Here is a 21197-nt window from a genome sequence, read left to right on the forward strand (position 1 = left end):
ACGTGGTTCGCCACTATAACACAGCCCCACTCTCGTTGCTTCTCTTGTACGATCATCCGATCATCCGATCATCGCGCGTTTTCCCCCGGCCGATACCCTCTTCTCAACTACTTACGCGCTTCGCTGATTCGGGATCGATCCACCGTCGGATCTCAACGCCTCCGTGCCTACGCTGTATTCCCGATAAACAGCCGTGTATCTATAGAAAATATTTCAATACTCGCAGAGTATTTCTTCGCCTTGCGTATCCTTGTTTCGCGCGATTAAACGCACTTGCCTGCGTTCCCGCGTTGCTCAAATCGAACAACTTGCGAAGGACTTGTTGCTACATTGACGGAGGAGAGAGAGAATGCGTATGACCATGGCTATGGCTATATGGCTATGGCTATGGCTATGACTATAGAGCTATTGTTACGGCTATGGTTATGGGGGATGGGGGATGGGGGATGGGGAACGAAAAAGATCGGATCTCAAGCGTGTGTACAAGTACAATTAGGTTTGTTTCGGTGGACGTTGGACGATGCGATGTTTTCTTCGTATCATTCGCGTTTCATTTAACTTAACATCTATATCGGGCAATATGTTCCGCGGTATCGTTCCTTTCTTCTTTGATTTTTCACAATATTTAAATTCTTGTTCGTCGATTTTAATCCGATATTGGTTTAAATCTATATTTCCGCTGGTTCGTTTCTTTAGAATAATATTTTACCGGTGTATCGGATCGCCGTTCTCTCTTCGTAGTATGAAAATTCATTAGTCGTATAAGCATCTTGTTGCTTGCGACGTTCTTAACATTTTTCTTCGTCGTCTTCTTTTCTTTCCTTCTGTACGATCTTCTCGCGATTATAGGACAAAAGTATAATTTCTTGATAGCGTTACTCGATAATTTGCACAAAAGATTCTGTTGATTTTACCGGTTTTCCAAACATAGGACATTGGCCAAAAAATTAATTAATTAGAAATACACGTATACACAGACTCTTGCGATTGTCCGCCAATTTCGCGACGCGCGATTTCCCAGCCATTTGTAGCGTAAGATACGCGTAATTTGCAACGGAGATACTCGGATAGCGATCTTTCGAACGATTCAGCGTAATATATCGATGCAATTCGAAAGAAACGATTAATCAACGAAGAGGACATTGAAAGATAATTGATCTTTGCGTAACCGTTTTGCTGGCCGATGTTGCATCGTTGCATTCGGCCAACGCGTATCTTTAGCACGCATCGAACTCCGTGCCTGATCGACGATTTCCCACGATCATTTTCTTTTTCTTTAATACGTTTGTAGAAAAGGCATAAAGTATAAAGTTTCTAGTAAACTGTAAAAACTATACTTACCTTTTACAGCGTATACGTATACTTGGCTTTTTCTCTTGTCGACAGACCGAGACTTTCCGTTAGCTTCTAGTCGGGTTTCCAATCTATCTGCAACGCGTTTGTTCATCGTCCTATCTTTCTAAGGAAATTTCTAACCAAACAACCACCGTTATTAATACGCGCGATATCTTATTTCAATTTTATTGCCTTAAAACGTTAATGGTCCGTGGTTAAAACAAATCTAGTAACACATTATATCGTAACACTTCTATAGCTTCTACATCACGATGTTTTACAAATCTTCTTTGCGCCAATGTGATTCATCGTGCCAAACTGTCGTTAAGTAGGCGACGACGGTATTCTTCGGTTAAATATCAACCGGTTTGAGATATAACTGCGCCGCCCGCTTGCGATAGAAAATGGGCCCTCTCTTAATCTCACGATACGACGTAGTTACATCTCGCAAACGACCAAACACTTTTTACTCGATCTCGAAAGAAATTTCACCGCACCGTGACATTCCGTCGTACATCGTAAAACAAAGTTTTTCCTCGATTCGGTTGCTTTTTACGAAGACAGGAAAATCTTTTGACTGTTACTTAATAAATGGCATGTACGTATTACGCGTGATTAGAACGTTCTAACAAATTGTTGTTGTTGCTTACGTTCGTTGCTAATTGTGACCAAAACGAGAGTAATTTTTATTACAGCGCGATATATAGCGTAATTTGTATAACTAACGATGTAAAAGGTGGAAAATATGGCTAAAACGATAGGAAACCGGCATGAAAACAATAAAAATGAGAATCCATTCGGGAAATCCACTTCTCTTTTTTTCTTTTTATACGCGGGGCACCCCACTCCCCGTTTTTGAAAGCGGCGGGGTAACGTCGGACTATCTAACGCCACGGTGGACCGCCCGACGCTCAGCTATTTCGAATTACTGCCGGAACACCGCTGCGTCTTCTCCTGTCCGAGGCAATCGTTCCTTGGTTAGTTCGGGCATTGGGCATAGGGAGGGATCGCTTCTCTCAACGACATCCCCTGGGCCGTCGTGCGAGTCTGAAAAGGTCCAGATCCTCCTCGGTGTGTGTCAGCCTCTATGACCACCGTAGGACTAGGACGGCGTAGGGCCGTCCTTCGGCTCGGAACCCTGCAAGGGTGGGACGTACTCGCCCTCTCCCGCTCTGGGCATCGTTCCTTTACCGGCATCGGCACATCTACTACAGTTCCTTTATAGTATCGCAAATTAGTAATATGATAGCAATATTGATAGCTGCGTTAATCTGATTTTATAATTACAAAGAAAAAGGTAAAGGTAGTTTTTTAATAATCGTATCGTTGCTGCAATACGGATCGTTCTTGATTTAAACGGAATTAGCAGTATCTAGATAAGAAAGAGAATATGTGATAAAAACGAAAGTTTTTATCAGTCTTGAATTAAGATAAAAGAAGAAGAACCGCGGAGTGCGAATATCCTACGACATTGATATAGGTAGAAGCTAAAGAAAGGAAAAAGCTTAGGTTTCACTTAAAATCGATGAATTTATAAGTTAATTTTATTCGCATCGAATATCTGATATTCTGCAAGCTCGATATATTTTTTATTATTCGCAAAATAATGTTTTCCAGGAATAGAAAGTAGTTTACAATATATTCTTGGAGAAGTTTCTCGAAAACTTTCTTTGCCAATTTTCAATATAATTCGATTATTTTACATAGATGCGTAGCAAAAGTGTTAAATATCGTTAATACGGTCATGGTGGTTTTTTCAATGGTTATAAAGGTTCTCGAAATGCGCCACCGATCGTTAAGAAAGCGAATTTATTGCGTGGTTAGTCGTAGATTCGTTTCTTCAAATCGTTTCGGGTTAATTCGTACGCGGTGATTGAATTCGTTTCGCCAAATTCTACAGTTTCACTCGTCCAATAATCTCAGATGTTCTTACCCTGTTCGACGTTTCTCGTTTTTCCATTTACAGAATTCGAGTGACAAGTGGAGAGAATGGCTAACCGTTGTTCCTTCAATGTATCGACTGTTCGTTATATTCAACGTTATATTAACGTTTCTTAACGCCTGGCAAAAAATAAATAACCAACTATTAATATTAAACGCATGCTTCCGATCTTTTACATTCTTTCTACATACTACATTCCAATTCACGATTCAATTTTAAATGGAAGTAAAATGACGAAGAAAAATTTAATTTCTTCAAATAATTTCAATACAGGAATAATAATTTTCTTTCACAGTCGATTTATTATACGGATAATAATTTCTTCCGTTGTCTCGAATTAATTAAAAAGCTGCAGGTGTTTGTGCTTCGATGATCCGACAGTCAACGCATTGAGTCGCAAACACGCGAATGCTCGTTCGAAAATCTTTCGTTATTCGTAATCGTAGAGAATTCGTAGAGAATTCGTAAAGAAGGCGGCAAAATTGCGTCTTCGATCTACCAAATGCGAGAAGGCAGTGAAACGTTTGATCATCCTGGACAATATGAAATTAAGAACAGATATGTCAAACGGTACAATTAATAGAAAGGTACAAAAACAGCGGACTAATGCGACATTCGTCGGAAATGAAAACGTCAATTCGAAGGAATCTGGATATTATAACAGAGGTTATATAGTTTGTAAGCCGTAGATATTGAAGGGGCACATTTTCAATCTTCACCGCTGTTATTTTCACTGTGATCGAAAAAATTTCGTCTTTCCTATGTCGCGTATTCCTAAAAACGCTTAGTTTCAAACATACTTTCTCCATATAATAAATTTGATTTTTTCTTACTTACAATTTAGCTCTTTACATATTTCACACATGTATTTCCAATATAATATTAATATTAACAATGCTTCTAACTTTATAATTGTTTAAAATTTCGATACTCGTTTGTAAATCTATATATCGCAGAACCGAATAAATACTTGTCCCGAATAAATACTGAAAATTGTAAAAAGCATAATCTTTTTTACATGCTTGCAAATATTGCCATCTTATACATGGTAATGTCTGTAGTTTTGTTGCCACTTTGACAACTACATAGAGAAAATACGTCAAGGAAATATGTTCGGATACGAATTAAAAGATATTATAATACTAAAAGACTTGCTAAAAGTACTCGGAAAGTCGGGCTTCTCCGACAACTCTTTTAAATCATCGTTCAGACCGGTCATTTCCATTCGAGCCACTTAAATTCAACTTGAACCTGATATTTATTTGCTTCGAAATATATGTATCTCTCTACGTTTCAAGCAAACTTGAAGTTCTTTCTGCAAAACTTGACTCGAAGAGAAACAACAACAACAGCTTGCTGGATCGTCTAATTTTATTTCCAGTTTTATTCTCATCACATTTGCCTCGAGTCTTCGAGTTCAATTACGATGAGCATATATTATCGCTCCTTTCTATACATATTCTCAGATGATTTTTACATTTTTCAATCTTCTGTAACTTATTCCTCTAGCGGAAAATGACATGCCTGATGTACCGAGATTATCAATTCGTATCAGTCATAATAATTCATTTCTCATTAAGATAGATCGTGTATCTTTCTAATACCGCTTTTCAAAAGCTTTAATAATCCAATTTTTACAATTTGTTTCATCACGATAGACATTCCAAGAAATATCGCATCCTTTAAGTTTCAGTTTCAGTTTAAGGCAGGAGCGGTCACCTATGTGCGTTTAACGCATACGTTTGCTTCAGAAGCAGTTTTATTCTATTTCCTAGCCGGATGTCGCAAGTCGCACGACGACATGGAAAACGATCGGTGCGGAAGGAGCCGTGAAAGTAGAAAAGTAGTGTCGTCGGATTGATATCGGTCCGACAAGAAGCAAACCACCTTGCTTTTTGTCGCATCGTTTCGCGACCCTAAACATCGATCCGATCGCCTTTGTATCGGTGAGACGACACTAACGAGGCACCAACTTCGGCGAAACTCTTTGAAATAAATTTGTATAGTATCGTGTTTTTAATGAAATTTTTGTTAACAGGAAATTTAAAATAAGTCGCCAAGGAAACGATCGTGCGCTGTGTCTCAGCTAGAACGTGATCAGAACCGATGCATCGCTGCGATACCACAGCCCCGTATAGCGACGAGACCGCTTCTGACGCAGACGCGTGAGTCGGACACGCACATAGGAAATTTCACTTATAAACTTTATAAATCCACGTTAACAGAAGCTTAGCTAACCTCAACGAAGCTTAGTTCAGATATTTTCTCAATCTTCGATTTGGACCCTGTAACGTAATATTTCTAGAATGTACGCTATCTTCCATAAGTATTTGGTCACGTTCACACGATCGCAAAAGTATATAACATGTGCACACGTGTATAGACGTTTGAGATCAACAGATGAAAAAGATTTTTAGAACGATTAAAATTACGAGTTTATACAGGATATCGTAAAGTATCGATCATTCGTTAGAAATAAACAGAAACAGGTATAGAGGTATACCAGGCGTACTCTTTCTTTTAATTTCAATTTCGTAAAGACGTAAAGAATTCGTTCAGGGTAGAGAGAGAGACCGGTTCTTTCGTTACGATAGTTGAAAATGTAAGATAAACGTATATCGTTCGATGAGAGTGCACCAGCCATCCAAATACTTAGAAACAATAGCGTATCTGCCATTCTCTATCCTCTCGTAATACTATACTTGATCGAACTGACTTGATTTTTCCTCGATAACCTTGATCCGCATAATACTCATAACCTCTGCTATAATGATCGTGCGTAATTTCTTATAATAACACGATTTTATAAAAACTCGAAGAAACACGTTGAAGAGAATAGAACACGTATGCGGCTTCTCTTAAGCATCTTCATATCTGCATCTCTGGTTCAGAATCATCGTGGAACCAGTTGGAACTCCTCTGACTCTCGGTCACGTGCACGCTGTTCACTTCCCTCTCCATGTACCGACTCGATCTAGTGGTGGACGATCCCTGTCTATGATCGTCGAACGACGCCAGCACCTCCAGATGATCGTTTCTTCTCACCGCTCTTGGCGTCGTCTCCACGGAACTAGTTCCCTCCTCCTCCTCCTCCTCCTCCTCCGCTGTCCAAGGCGGCAGATCCAGCATGCCCGAGGGAATTCCCCAGTGTTCGGTAAATTCTGAACCGCTTCTGGCCAAACTTGGCTGACTCAAGGATCTCACCAGCGAATCTGCACCCTCGAACGAACTCAAACTCGTCAAGTCGTCTCTGTCCACTCTGGCAAAGTCTCTCACCGTCATCTCCGACATGGACCTAACGTCCGCCTCGCTAACGCCGCCTGTGCCTCCTCTGTTACTCGATGCCAGCCGACGTAAACGATTCGACTGACTGATCGCCGCTGTAGACTGTGACACCTGCAGTCTGTGGCTCTGAGTACGAGCAGAACTACCTCCGTCGCTCTCGTACTCGTACAAAGTAGGCAAGGATGATCTTCTCGATCTGGTATCCCATTCGGAGGACTTGGACCTCTTATATCGCTGCCCGTGGTTCTTTCCATGGGTAGAGCACGAAGCGGAACCTGGCTGTGCTGCAGCAGGCCCCAAGATTCGGATGATCACGTCCCACTTTGCTGGAGAGAATAGATGGGCGTATCTGGCATCTTTTCGTATCAATTCGTAGTCCTCTTTAACCACGGCTTCCGTTAACAGGGTCCGTAAAGTACTATCCGTGGTAATTATCTCGCGCCATTTTGCTCGTTCTCCGTCGGTCAATTCGGAGGCATAACGGGGGTCCAAGACACGAGATAGTCTAGAGAACCAATCAGCGTCTGTTTCATCGACGGAACGACGATGGGTGACCGGAGGTGGTCTGCAAGGAATCTCGGCTCTGGCGGTATACGTAGGCTCTATATTGATGTCCAGTTCCTCGTCGGCTGGACCGTCGATCTGACTGCCCGTTGGCTCGTTGGTAATCGTCAGATTCGAATTGGAACTAACATCGGAGAAGTTTTCCCATTCTGGAGGAGGCGGTGGGAGATTCTCTTTAGGATAATTCCTGATAGTAACGTCCCACTTAGGATCCGGAGGCGGTGGTTTAGTTCTATATTCGGTCACCTGACGACGGTGACGTTCCACATCCTCGATAGTCTTCTTCTCCGTCACTGTCTTTAAAAACACATCATCCACTTCGTGCGTGGTTATCTCTGGCCGCCTAGGAGCGACAACCTGCGGCTCCACCAAAGGCTCTGTCACTTCCTCGCGGAACAGGCGATGTTCACGATGCTGAACAGCCGTATGGGTAGTAGTGACCGTTGGAACGATCGGAGGAGGTGGCGGTGGAGTCGGGGCTAGGATACTAGCCACTCTGTACTTGGCGTGTGTATGATCGGTTACCTCGGTCAGAGAACGTGTCTCGGTTAGCTCGGTGTTCAAGGAAGTCAAGGATCTGGGTCTACGAATTTCATGGTGTTGCAAAGGAGGCTGTTCTATGGGAGAGGGCGATGGAATTCTTTCCTGAACGATGCTAGTGCCGGTCGTGGTGTCCCTCTCGGCCTGCTTTCTCAAGATTCTCGAGTAGACCGGTGGCGTTTGCTGCCTGGAGATGCTGGACGTGGCTTGAACGCCTCCTGGAGGCCCATGAAGCTCCGGAACGTAAGAGAACGTGGTCATCCTGGCTGGCGGACTGTCGAGACTGCGCGCGAGGCTAGATTCCTCCTTTTCGAGAATCGTGGTCAGATTTCTTTCTAGAGCGACGCTCGCTATATCGGATTCCGAGGGTAGTGGACTTGGTGGAGGAGGTGGCGCTCGCTTCACTCGCATCTGAACGTCGAACTTGGGTTCGATCGGCATGGCTACCATGTGGCGTGGAACCGCGGTACGCGAAGCGTTTGCCGCTGTCATGGAAGACGTTTCCACCTCTGCGGCAACCGTCTCGGAATAAAGGGAACTGGTGGTACGAATTTCTTGGCGTTGATGAGTCTCGTGGTGAACAAAGGCTTTGTTGTCGTACGAGCCGGCGGATGAAACTGGCAGAGAAGGTTCTTCATCCACCTGTAAACAAAAACGTACTTTCCATTAATACTCGGGTGACGTTTCGAACGAAAAGTTCTCGAGATATTTTACTAATTAGACTGATCAACGTATGATTATTATTAATTATGTCTGTAACTTTATTTATACGTATATACTAGCGCGACATATAATATAGTATACACATAGTATAATATTTGTATAGATGCATAGAATATCGGGCCGACACAGTCTTTGAACTGATCGTACGAAGAATTCCGTTCTTATCGACACAAACGCTAAAATCTCGCAGAGATTTTCACATTTTCACAGTTTTTGTAAAAGATAGCTGCATTTTCAATAATATAAAATAGAAAAAGAACGTTTTATCTCATATCTGGAAGATGTCGATCGTTTTGCTTATCGTCGATATCTCATCCGTTGAAAAGCCACATTGATCGACTGTATAAAGTAGCGCAAGCATACGACGACGATTGCCGTATTCAACGTTCCTCGTAAATGTCTCTCGCATCGAGGGATCATAGCGTTACGTTTACCAGAGAGCGCGAACAGTTTGCTTTCAAATGTCCACGAGACGATACTAATGTAACGATAAACATTTTTTCATTCTTCAAATTAAGCCTTTACCGACGTATTTGTCAGATTTTTCTGATTAAAACAACAAGACTAAACACGGTATGTATGAAATCACGTTTACACGTATATGCGGTAGGCGGGAAAAATAAGACGATGTAATGAAATAAGCAAACATGCTGGAAATTATATCGTGTTCGATCTTGATCGAAAATCCGATCGAACGATCGGAATTACAGTATGTAAAAGTTTTATCCGAGAAGAACGTGAAACGAAAGAGTTTGATCGTGTTGCATTAACCGATGTCGTGTTTCTTCTTAATCGCGTTATCCTTGAGTATTTTTCCCCGACTTGTCGATCTAAGAACTAATTTTAATCAAACATAGCTTAAAACCTGACCAAATAATAATAATAATAATAATAATAATAATAATAATAATAATAAATACGTAGATAGGAAAAAAGTAACCTCGTGAAAATGAGTTCGACGATTCTCGAGTCATAAGGTGACAGACAGACAGACAAACAGACGTTGACAGTGTCGATTACTATCAAGTTTCATCAGAATAAAGCGATTAGAGTAGGGAGCGCGTCTATTAAAAAATGATACGCGTGTTAATCAATTTCTCTGTATCCATTACGAAACAACTTACCTCGGAGCTCTCGCTCGGATAATCGCTGGGTAATGAGTGGTCGATCATCAGGTTGGCATCGCTACCGGTGGTGGACGGAGGTGCGTGTAGAAGAGCATGAGCCCTAGGTATCTTCAAGCCCTCGAACATGGTGATGTTGCTTAGGGAAGAAGTGGAGAGTTTCGTTATTTCCGAGCCCGAGCCACTTCCGAACGGATGTCGGTGGATCACGCGAACGTTTCTTCGTTTTAGGCACATGTACGAGCAACCGAGGCCAAGTAACAGCAACGAAAGGAACAGGATCGCGCAGATGATGAGCAGAATCTGAAATCCTTTCAACGGTGGTTCGGACGGCGGGACTGGCGCCGGGGTAGCCAAGCTATGGACAAAGATATCGTTCTTTTTATCAGATATTTTTCAATTACGCCGGTAGCAGCCCGGCATTCGCAACTTTTCAAATGTCAGAGTGGACTGTATGACGAAGAAAAGATGATTGGAACGATCGGTGAGCGAACACGAGGCTGCAAATTACCACCGCGTAACTGGCTAGTTGCCTACACATCCGTATACCTATACTCCGTTTATCTGTACCCTGTTTATCCGTACTGCCATGGTTTAACTAATTCTGCGAAAATTAAACGATTCTTCTCGTAATTGTTATTTCGAAGAGAAGAGAACTTTGATTCGTCCAGTTTCTCCGAATTCCGATTACAGACACGAAATAACGTAGCTAAACGCACGGCGAATAAATCGTGGAAAAGCGAGTTTGTATTTCGATTTTTGGCGCGGGATGCGCGGGTAGCCGAGATTTCGGATTCGGATCGGGTTCTTCCGAGTTTCGCGGTTTATCAACTTAAAACCTTGAAACCGTAATACTTTTGGTGAAATCGCGTTAAAAGAGAGAAAGATATGATAATCGAGAACGGCGAGGGAGTAAACTCACATGCTGGCCGGAGGAGCCGGCGGTGCAGGTGCCACAGGCGGAGGATACCTACAAACTATCGTAATAACTTCGTCGCCGTCCATTTCGAGGCCAGGATGGAAGCGAACAACAACGTTGTTCGTGAACACGCGTTGAGGATCCTGCCTCGTGCCGCATCCTGCAACATCAACGACCATCGAGATCGTTAGACCGAGATGTTAGAAGCATCGTAACGATCGAAACATTTTCTAAACACAATCCGCGATTCGATCGTACGACGGCGCGCAACTCGCTCGCGCCTCCTCTGTAGCCTGGCGCGACCACAAAAACCGACCGTAGCAGGTAAACGAGCGGAAACTGAGCGCTAATTGGTTCGGAGCTGGTCTCCAAAAGGTCTATAAAACTCGGTGATTGTATGCAAATGCGCGTTCTTGTTACAAACCTTGTTACAAAGCCTGTCACAGCTTATCGACTTTTCATCCTCCTTGACGAGTAAAAGATACGACGCGATACAAATATGAGACGTTGAATTCCAAAACGAAGGTGAATTTTGCACATCTGCAACGATGTGCGCTCACCTGCCAAAGCCACGACAAATAATTTTGTTACCCCCCTATTACATTGCGTTACGCGCTATGCGCAGACACGTCGAAAAGTATAAATGAACATACGTTCATTTTATTCCAGTTAATTTTCATTATGCGACGACGCATCAACCAAACGAAGAGTACGTGTTCGAGAAGCAAAGAATCCAAAGAAAATGTTACTTACGCCATGATTCGACTCGTCTTCGGTCCCGACCATAGATAGAGTTCATCCTCGAATCGAATTTTCGCTGCCGCGCTCGGCAAAATTCACGCCAAACGTCGTTCTTTCGTTACTCTAGTAATCTTTACCGAAATACGTGTGTCGTAACAACAAACTAAAGCGCCTTGGCCGTATCTCGTCTCATTTCCCTTCTAGTAAACTTTTTCTCGCGTATCGTTCACGGATCACCAATTATACACGTTCGAATCGAACAGATAACCTATTAACAATTTTGCAAATAGTTGCGATAGTTTTGTCAAGCGCTTTCTCTACATTCGTGAAAACGCGGTTATATTCGACGGCGTTGTGGCACTTGTCGAAACTAGATCGCTGCAAATAGATTAGCCGTTGCTTGCTTTTCGCTTATTATTATTATTATTATTGTTATTAATTTTCCATTATTACTTTTCGATTATTTTTGACAATATGGAAGGTAACGAGATCGATTTGGTACGATCGAAGCGAATACGCTAGATTTCTGGACGAGAATAATCTCTGGACATTTCCAAAGTTAGCGGCAAGTAGCCAATCGTCGAACAAACAGAGTCGAAGAGTCTATCGTAGTAAACCTGATCGCTTTCGATGCCCGAGTGACAGGATCCTTAGTATTTTTGCTCGGTGCGCTGTCTTGCTAGACAGTTATGTTGATTTTCTTGATGTGTCTCGTGTACGTCGTTGGTACGGTATTTGATCTGGATTGCTTTGGAAATTTGTTCTACATACCATCGTTTCTGCTTGTTCTCCGGGTTATGTAGTCCATCCAATATCGTTTCTCATAGGGGTATCGATTTAATGGTTCGTTCGATCGTTTTCTCATAAGGAATAGCTCGTAGCTGACGCATCGTGCAGATTCGCTACGAACGTTTCAAATTTTTGCTTCTATCGTCCCAGTCAAAGTATAGTAGGTTTATCAGTTTTGTTAGTTCGTTAACGATTCTTTTATACTCGATAACGTGGAGAAATCGCTTAGAGGCAAACAAAGGCGTTCTTTTTATATTACATCTGCCTGTCAAATTACACAACTTAACCGGTGTATTATTGACTATTGCAGACCAATTAGCAGTTATTATATTGGAATTTATGTTTCGTTTAATTTATTACTTGTTTATATTATAAATTAAAATTACAATTAAAAATGAACATCGTCGACAGCTTGGATTCGAATCAGTTCCTTTAATCCGGCCGAGGAGAGCTAATTCGCGTAAAAATCTTCTATAATCAAGCAGTATTAACCAAGTAATATCAATTATTCGTTGGCCTTATTATTTGTGTAATTAATTTATTGTTATTTCACGCAAGCGCTACCAGCCGCCTAATAGCCGGCGATCGTGTCGAAGAGATCAGCCGAATTCCTTCGACGTCCTTACGATGGATTCGAGTCTAGAGACGGTCGATGTTGCAACCTTTTCGCCTCGTACTTGCCAGCTCGTCATTGCCAGAGTCTGAGAAGAAGCGAAAATAAAAGAGATAGGACGACGTACCTTTTAGAGGTAATTCCAACTTGGCGCTGGTCGATCCGCGTCCTTTGAATATGCAGGCACTGTTTCGATCGAAATCAGCGTACGCGACCCCGTAAAACGGTTCCTCGAATTTCAGTTCCACCTGCATGCTCCCTTGACTGCAATTCAGGTAGGCCTTTGTGCGATTCAGAAATATCATCGACGAGATGTCGTCCAATTTTGTCACTTTTCCGTTTAACACCGTGCTGGGCGGCAAACCAGGCTGATACTCGATACTGTTTCCCTGTGACGCATAATTACTCTGAGACAGCGCTAGCGGAAGTGCCATCCAGAATACGACCAGCAACCTCGACAGCATCTGAAAAACGATCGAAACGAGAATCTTTTATGTACCAATGATAGAATATACGAACGATAGAAGAATATAGGGATAAACTTTGCTCGATAAATAGCCGACAACGGCCTATTATCTATCTATTAGCCAAATTTCTCACACTTCGTCGATCACGTAAACCTCATTTACGTATAATAGGATTTCCTCGAGCAATCACCCCGTTCAGATGCACAAGGATACGTAAATTGGGAATTTGGGATATGATTTTGGTTTTTTTGTGTGCTTGTAACGGCAATATCTGTTGCTTAAGACAGACAGCACTGTTGCAGTCTCGATCTCGGATATTACTCGTATTCGGTACATTGATCGAGAGTATAGCATCGCACGACTGCTTTCACTGCCTACTTTTCCAATTACCAGAAAAATAACAATTTTTCTCATTACATAGACCTCGGCTGATTAGTTACAAAGTATAGTCAGATCATAATGAACTCGGACGAGTCTACTACTTCTCGCAATGAAACGTTCTACAAGTAGTACTTTATTTATTTATTTAATTTATAACTTGTAATAAGAACGCATTCGCTTTTCGAGAGACCGCTACTACCACGTTATGTATTCCTTTAAATCCCACAACTTTTATTCGAAACGTATCGTTTGAAATAACAAAGATATCATTCAGGTGGACAAAGTTGGTGGCACACTCTGTATGCATATACATGAAGTTTCGTGAGTCACGGTGTACTTAAATAATCGCTGGGACGGTCGTTCGAACGAAAAGTGCTGACCGATCGTAAGTGCGTGCAAGTGGATAGAACGAAATCATCTTGCCGATCACGTTCCAAGCGAATGAATCGGACGGGGAGCTATCGAGTCTGTATTATGTATAATATACGTACGTACATGCAGTTTTCGTGTAGAAGACGCGTACGTGTTCGTAATCAATGATTCCAACGAGGAATGTCGCGACACACCTATTCTACGATTCTCTCTTCTCAGTGGTATGTAACGCGAGCTCATATACGTATCGTCCAGTCCTCGATATTGACTCCGTTGTAACTCTTACTCAGCTTCTATTTAGATACACAGCGGAGAATGTCCGGATAACGAATTGTTCCAATATCGCATACAATATTGGGACGTTCCGCGTCTCTTATCGCGCATCATAAATTTCGAAGATTTATAATCAACGATTCGAAACGGTAACGTCCACGTAAAAATCGGTCGCATTTAACTCGACGATATTACGAAAAGCGTTTAGATGCTTTATCATTGGAAATATTATCCCAACAGCTTGTACCACGATTATACGTAATCCTAATAATCGAGGTTCGATCGTACTATTTCAGAAAAATTTCCAGATCGAATCGAATATCTTTTCTTGCCTTCTCTTGCGTCTTTCGTTCTTACGCTCGAACGTTCTTCTCTGGAACGAGGCATCTCTATTAGGCTATGTGAAAACTGTATTTACGATACGAATACGATAGGAAGATGACGCGAGTTGTACGATGATACGCAAAGAAAGGGGAAACAGACTGCGAGAAACTGTCGAAGGCGAAGGGGAAAAAGAAAAGCAGGCGCGCAACGAGAGCAATGTCGTTAACAGCTGGTACGTACGGTTGAAAGTCTAGGAGTCGGACAGGCATCGAGCCTTTAAAGTCGAACCAGTATCCGAAGGAGAGACAACGTCGCCTGGTTGCGCAAACATTCTACTTTCACTAGCCACGCACAAGCGAAACTCTGGCTCGTGTATGCGCCCGTGCCCTTGCACGATTCACGCTGCGAATCGATCGAAACGTGCCACGAAAGGATTTATATAACTTGTTAAGGATAGTTCTTTCTACGGTGTATAAAAAGAGTCTCTACAACAAGGGACTCGGAAATTTCATTATTTTCACCAGCTTTGTAAGTGAAACGCAACGTACGACGTAGCTAAATGAGACACAACGAGATACGATATAGAACAAATAAAGTATAAAAGATATGTCAGCGATATATTTGTAACGATGAAAATACGTACATCGCCGATACAGATGTCATAATGGCATATGTCATAGAGATATTTTTATAAAGCAGTCTTATTTTGTAAACAAAAATTCTGATCATACATATAACGGTACAACAGAGCGATGCTCGTTTTAAGAAAGACGAATATGTCAATTCGACGAAATTTATTGCAATTCCTGCGACTGACCCGGATCTTGCCTCGGGAAGGAATTAAAGTCAACTCGTTTTTCTAAATATATATATATATATATATGTCGAATTTGGATATGTTATAGTTAAGGATGGCGTAGGCACTTGTATATTTCTATGTTAGCGTTGCCAGTCACCTCTCGGCGGTCGAATACAACTATGACACAACCTATAACCCATTAATTTGCTGAAAAATGACTTTTACTATTTAACAATCAGCTATCGACAATCGGCATACGTTCCAAATTTAAACTGTTACATCTTCAATTTCAATGCAGATACGACTTTCTTATTTAATATACATTTGGATAAACTATCTTCGTATCATCTAACAGCAATGACTCGATTCGAGCGAAAGTTGCGGATACGCCCTTTGGACTTAAAACGGTACCGGCAATTACTACACGATTTAGATCCTAAGAACATCGTTTAAGATCACTGTCACAGTACGAACGCGAAAACACTTGCCGCGTAGTATACAGCCAAGTGTATATAGCTAGAAATTTTTACAAATCTATTTTGAAAAAAATCTATTTACCTACTATGTTTAAACAAGTAGCAAAGACGATAATATCAGGCAAATTATTCGTCAAGTTTTGCACGATATAGCACACGATAGGTATATAAAATCTGAAACGTGAATTTTTAAATATAAATTGCTTCATAGATTTATGTGGAAACACGTCACATAAATATAGCTATATGTTTTTTCTTATAAGCAAAATTAACAATATAAATTTCAAACTATAAATTTCCACGTACGTTGTACTTTAAATGAAAATAAATTCTTTTGCCATCGCTACAGATATTTGTATCGAGGCCTAGGCGGGAACGGGCCGAAAAATCGTAATCGTCGCTAACCGTGAAAAATCAACACGGAGGGCAAGAACGCGCTCTACGCATCTCTGTCTGTTTCTCGAGAACACCAACTTTCTTCATCCTCCGTGTTGATTTTTCACGTTTGTCGATTAGACACGACTCGATTTTCCAACTCTCGATTTTTAGTTTTCTCTAGCAAGTGTCGAGAGCTGTTCGCACGATCGTGGTATTGCGCAGGGAACATCTAGAAAGGTTCGAAGAACTGCGAAGAGAACACGTGCTGACACGTAAGTAAATGGCAGTAATAGTCTCCTAAAGGTGAAAATCTTGTAAAAACTTTGAAAAGTGTGTGATCCGATGTTGGAAGCTGCAGGAAGCACAGAATTAATTCGTTTCTGTTTATTATTTGCTTTTTACTTTACACGTGCAAGCGCGCGCGCGTCCAGTGTCTCTTTTTTTACGCGTAAAGTGCAAAATGCGTTTTAGCCTGTAGATTACTATCGGAATAAACTAAGCGCTTAAAATGTTAATTATGTAAATAATTTAATGAAACGTTCGTTAGCTTTCATTGTTGAGAGTAATCGGAACAGAAATCGAGATGAATAATACAAGAAGGTTTTCTACGAATAATACAAGAGTACACATACATACATACAGATATTCCTTGAAAACGGAACTCGTTATTTCGTATCTGACGTAAGACCAGAAATATGGGAAAACCTAGCCTAAATTCTCGGTATTTCTATTTGCAGTGAAATCCGCGCACAAAGACAAACACTAAAATATTTAATACCACTCGAACCGAACACTCTATAAACCGTGCATAAATCTTCCTTAACTATTTATGATATATCGTCCACATTATCGCGACAAAACACGATCGTTAAAAACAGCTTGATATGATATAATTTTAGTAATAATTTTGTCCCTTATGATTTTAATAATTCAATCCACTAGAATTTATTAGGAAAGAAAATTTTATCATCACGCGATATTTTACTTAATTCTATCGCTTTCTTTGAATCATTTTCGATCAAGTTGTATTTTTCTATTGTTAAAAAAACGTTGCTAAAACGTTTCTATCGAGACGAACCTTTCTTCAAGCTGCGTGACAAAAATTTCTCACGTTTGTATAAAGAGGAGGAAAATCGAGGCACGATAATTATAAGTAAAAGTAAAAGATCGTTATAATCGTTTACGGCCAATTCGTTTAAATCTAATCTAAACCAACGTATAATGTCCGACGGAACACTTAAATTAACGTTTAATTTTCCTTTCGTCTTTCAACTATCGGACAATCTTCCAAAAATACGACGAATTATTAACGCTATACTGACAGAAACGGTAAAGAAGGAATTCTTGCTATGTGATACAGCATCTGAAATTGCAGAAAATGCACAGCCGGTAAGATCTTGCGCAATAAACCATTGTTCGATCGTTATTCGCTATTGTACACGATCACGATTATCATCCGCAAGCGTAGAAACAAACAATAATTAATCATTAGCGAGTTGTTAATTGAAGTTTCAATTACTAATAAATTTTCGATAACATTTTACAAATCGGTTGCAAACATTACAATTTAATACATTATACATGCGAAAACAGAATCATATATTACATTTTATCTTCTAGATCGCGAAAAACTTTTCAAACTTGCCAACTTTCCATACAATTAATTACATTTTCGATCTAATACAATATATGCTATCAAGGATATTTTTAGTCAGAAGATTCCGTAACTGATAACTTATGGTGATGATATTCGCTTTAAAAATTTTACTTAAATCGAAAATATTCAATTAGTATTCTAACAAGGCTATTTTTTTTCTTTTTTTTTTTTTTTTTTAGCAGCAAATTCTGCAAATTCGGCAAATTCGGCAAAAGTAAAGTCGCAAATTTCGGTTTTCGCATAGAGAAAATTTCTTTTACATATTAAACGTCAAAGCGCTTCAAGTTTAACGCAAGACTACAAATATTCAAAATATATACATATATTTATACGTTTGTACATATAAACGGCGAAAATACATATACCATTCGATCCAACTAATAAAACTTTCTTTGGCGTCTTATAAACAGTTGGAAAATTATTTTCATTTTCGTCTGAGAGTATCGGCAGTAAACCGTGAAATTTGGGAGTATTAGTTTTCTCTTTTTCTTTCTTTCTTCCTTTTTCTAGATTTCGGTATAGGAGATTGAAAAGCGGTAACCGAGAACGATATATATTACAAACAATTCTAACATCGAAACAAGAAAAGTAGTCGGTGTTCAAAATTTCATACAGGTATTTTACATCAGAGTCGAAAAATTTGCTTAGGATTTATTAGACAACTCGGAAAAACGTAGTAAATTGTTACCACGAACGTGTGACTTTAAAGAAAAGCGTAAAATTCATTTTCGGTAGTATGACACACCGTTCCGCATATACATATAACGTAACGAAGAACGCGTTACGCGATAATGTCCACATTTAAAACGGAAGAAGTGGAAAAGAAAACCACCTTTTACCACACATGAAACACACACGAAAAGCGTTTATACTTTGCACCAGAGGACACTACTCGGACCTATATTTATTTTATGAAAATAATTCTTTTTCTTTTTTTAGACGATACAGGTTGTTCTTGGTATTTCGTTTACTTCCACGACGAAAGGAAAGGAAGAGTAAACATTAAATTGCCAATTTAGGCCAAAGTTAGATACTGCGGAGCAATTAAAATGAAATGTATAAACAGACGATTAAATTGACTTAATGGATGAACAAATAGATAATGGTAAACTCACAATCGCTTGTGAAAATGTAATATTCCAACGGGGCAACGTAGGTGAATAACGATACGTGCAATAATAATAATAATAATAATAATAATAATAATGGAAAATTGTTAGGTAGAATTAATAAGAGACGGTTGTAGGAGTATGCAAGGCAATTCGAAAGTGTTAAAAAATCTTAAAAAGACTGTATCGAACAAAATAGGAGGGTAATCGTTGTTCTAGATATATCGAAAAACAAACTATATCGCTTGCAAAACTCGCGTTGGCAATCGTGCGGAGCAAAGAAGATTTTCAGTTACTACACCGATTTATTACAGTATATAGGATATTTAAATAACGGTGGCTCTTTCGTTCCGTTTTCTATAGTAAAGTCAAACTATGTAACGTAACTAAATAATAACAATCATTGAGCATCAAAATCGAACGGTTTTATCACGTAGAAATTGCAGAAACATTAAATTTATAGATAGATAGAGCGTATGCTATGCTTTTGTCGCGGAGTGTACACTCGGACCAGAGTTAACTTGGACTCGTATAAGTGCTTTTGTCTCTGACTGTAAATCCTCCTCGGCAATAAAACTGCGAAAGATGAATAAAATCGAAAGGCGAAATATCAAGGCCCGTTCAACGAAGCGTCACTATTGGCCACGGCCTCTGTTTCCATCTCTAGCTCTGGAGCTAGAATTGAGCAAGCGGCCGTGCCTTGTACCAATGACGTCATCCCCGGCCGATCCAAGATGGCGACCGCATGTGTTCGTCAGGCAAAATCGGCTAGCGGCCACAAGCAGGACCGGTTTTCGACGGGGGGGGCGGAACCCAGACTCGGTCGGCTCGTTTATCCGCGCGGTTTCGTCGTTTTGCGGCCGAAATGTAGAAGCTGCGAAACCTCCGCTGGCGGACCTCTTCGTATATAATATCCGAGGACACGCACACATATTATTTTCTCGGCTCGGTTACGAGTACGAGCCAGTGTCGGAGCAACCGGATCGTTTTTCCACGTTGCACGACCTCTCCGTAAACGATCGAGTCGACAGTGAAAGTAATTAATCGCTACGCGCGAATAACTTTGCTCGTACTTTATCCTTCTTTAAATATATTCCGCTCACAGTTTACATTTCCTTCTATATTTTCATATCGACGATATTACGAGTCGACGAATAGGTTGGGTTATCGACGGTAGATACTCGCATAGTCGAAGCGAATTTCGCCTGTTTCACGCAAATATTAAATTACGCGAAGGAAGATTGACTTTTTTTAAGAAAGTGAAAACTAAAAATGCGAGCCTCGCGGAAGGTATGGGATTGTCGCTAGTGGAAAATTACAGAGAAATAGAAGAAGGAGGTGAATGATCGTACGAAGGCGTGTTGAGTGTCACTTGGAATTCACGAAACTTTCGACGAGCAGTATGCGTGTAGGGTTTTCGATCGTACGTGGGTGTCGCTGATGCTGTCATCCGCAAGGACGAGCCTGCCGTTTTCCACAGCGACAAATCGAATCGGCGTGTGCAAGCAGCCGTGTCGAGGTCGAGTATGCCAATTATACGGATTTCTACCTATACTTTGCCGTTCTTCTAGCCTCTAGCCTATAACTATATAAAACTCTATCGATTCGTCGTATAGATGTACGCTATAATCCATCACCATGGTGTATCACGTCGTACAAGATCGAACAAAATCGAACAAAATCGAACAAAATCGAACAAACGAGCAAAGAAACTACGGAGAAACCACTAATGGCGTTACCACAGTTGTAAATGGGAAACGTGTAAAGAATCACGAAACTGTTGCGTGTATATAGGAAGCGTAACAGGTAGTTACTCGTACCTTGTCTAGCTGGTCGTTGGCAGCGTACAAGGATGCGGTTGTGTAGCACTCGCGAGGCCCACGGAGCGAACGGTACGCTCCTGAATTCGAGAGTTTGCTCGCGCAGGTAAATATCGTGCAACACGATCGCGCGGACACGACTGAACTCACTTTCCAGAGGCAGCGTTTTACCTGCGACAGGGGAGACCTCTTAACACAGCCAGTTCCACAGAGAGGTTACCCTCACTCTTTCTTACTCTTAGCCTTTGCGTCTACGTTCACGCGTAGAAACGCGCGGATACGATAGCTACGAGCGAGAGTGCGTTGGTCGCCTTCTTACGGCTATCCTTCTTACGGCTATCCTCCTTACCTACCCAACCACCCACCTATTTACGCCTGCGAGTGCGTGGCCTTATGTCGCGCTGCAAGACCTCGCAGAAGCTACGTACTTTTGCTCTTACTTCTCGGCACTTGCTCTTTCAGGCTCTGATGCCGACCTGGTACCGAGCTTTGCGTTCGATACGCTATATCGATCACACGGTACATACTTTTTCACGTAAATTGCTTCGAAGAGGAATTATTTTGCT

The 21197-nt window shown here is 41.0% G+C and overlaps 1 protein-coding gene across 1 annotated transcript; it reads right to left on the bottom strand.

Moving 5' to 3' along the window:
* Positions 1-5270: 5270 nt before the first annotated feature.
* Positions 5271-20791, bottom strand: Pot (zona pellucida domain protein papillote). Its single transcript, XM_072009625.1, has 5 exons — positions 20632-20791; positions 12703-13039; positions 10436-10592; positions 9514-9871; positions 5271-8308 (listed from the first exon to the last, which is right to left on the bottom strand). The coding sequence occupies exons 2-5, from the start codon at positions 13037-13039 to the stop codon at positions 6146-6148; spliced, it is 3015 nt and encodes a 1004-aa protein (XP_071865726.1). The 5' UTR covers positions 20632-20791; the 3' UTR covers positions 5271-6145.
* Positions 20792-21197: the final 406 nt, after the last annotated feature.

The sequence above is a fragment of the Bombus fervidus genome, chromosome 8 (assembly GCF_041682495.2).
Source record: "Bombus fervidus isolate BK054 chromosome 8, iyBomFerv1, whole genome shotgun sequence".
In the NCBI taxonomy this organism is placed as follows: Eukaryota; Metazoa; Arthropoda; class Insecta; order Hymenoptera; family Apidae; genus Bombus; species Bombus fervidus.

Excerpts from the sequence above, each read along its gene's own strand:
- Pot (XM_072009625.1), bottom strand. The coding sequence starts at position 13,039 with ATGCTGTCGAGGTTGCTGGTCGTATTCTGGATGGCACTTCCGCTAGCG. Across the intron at positions 10,593-12,702 it reads GTTGGAATTACCTCTAAAAG|GATGCGGCACGAGGCAGGAT; the intron begins GTACGTCGTCCT and ends TTGATGTTGCAG. Across the intron at positions 8,309-9,513 it reads ATCCGAGCGAGAGCTCCGAG|GTGGATGAAGAACCTTCTCT; the intron begins GTAAGTTGTTTC and ends TTTTGTTTACAG.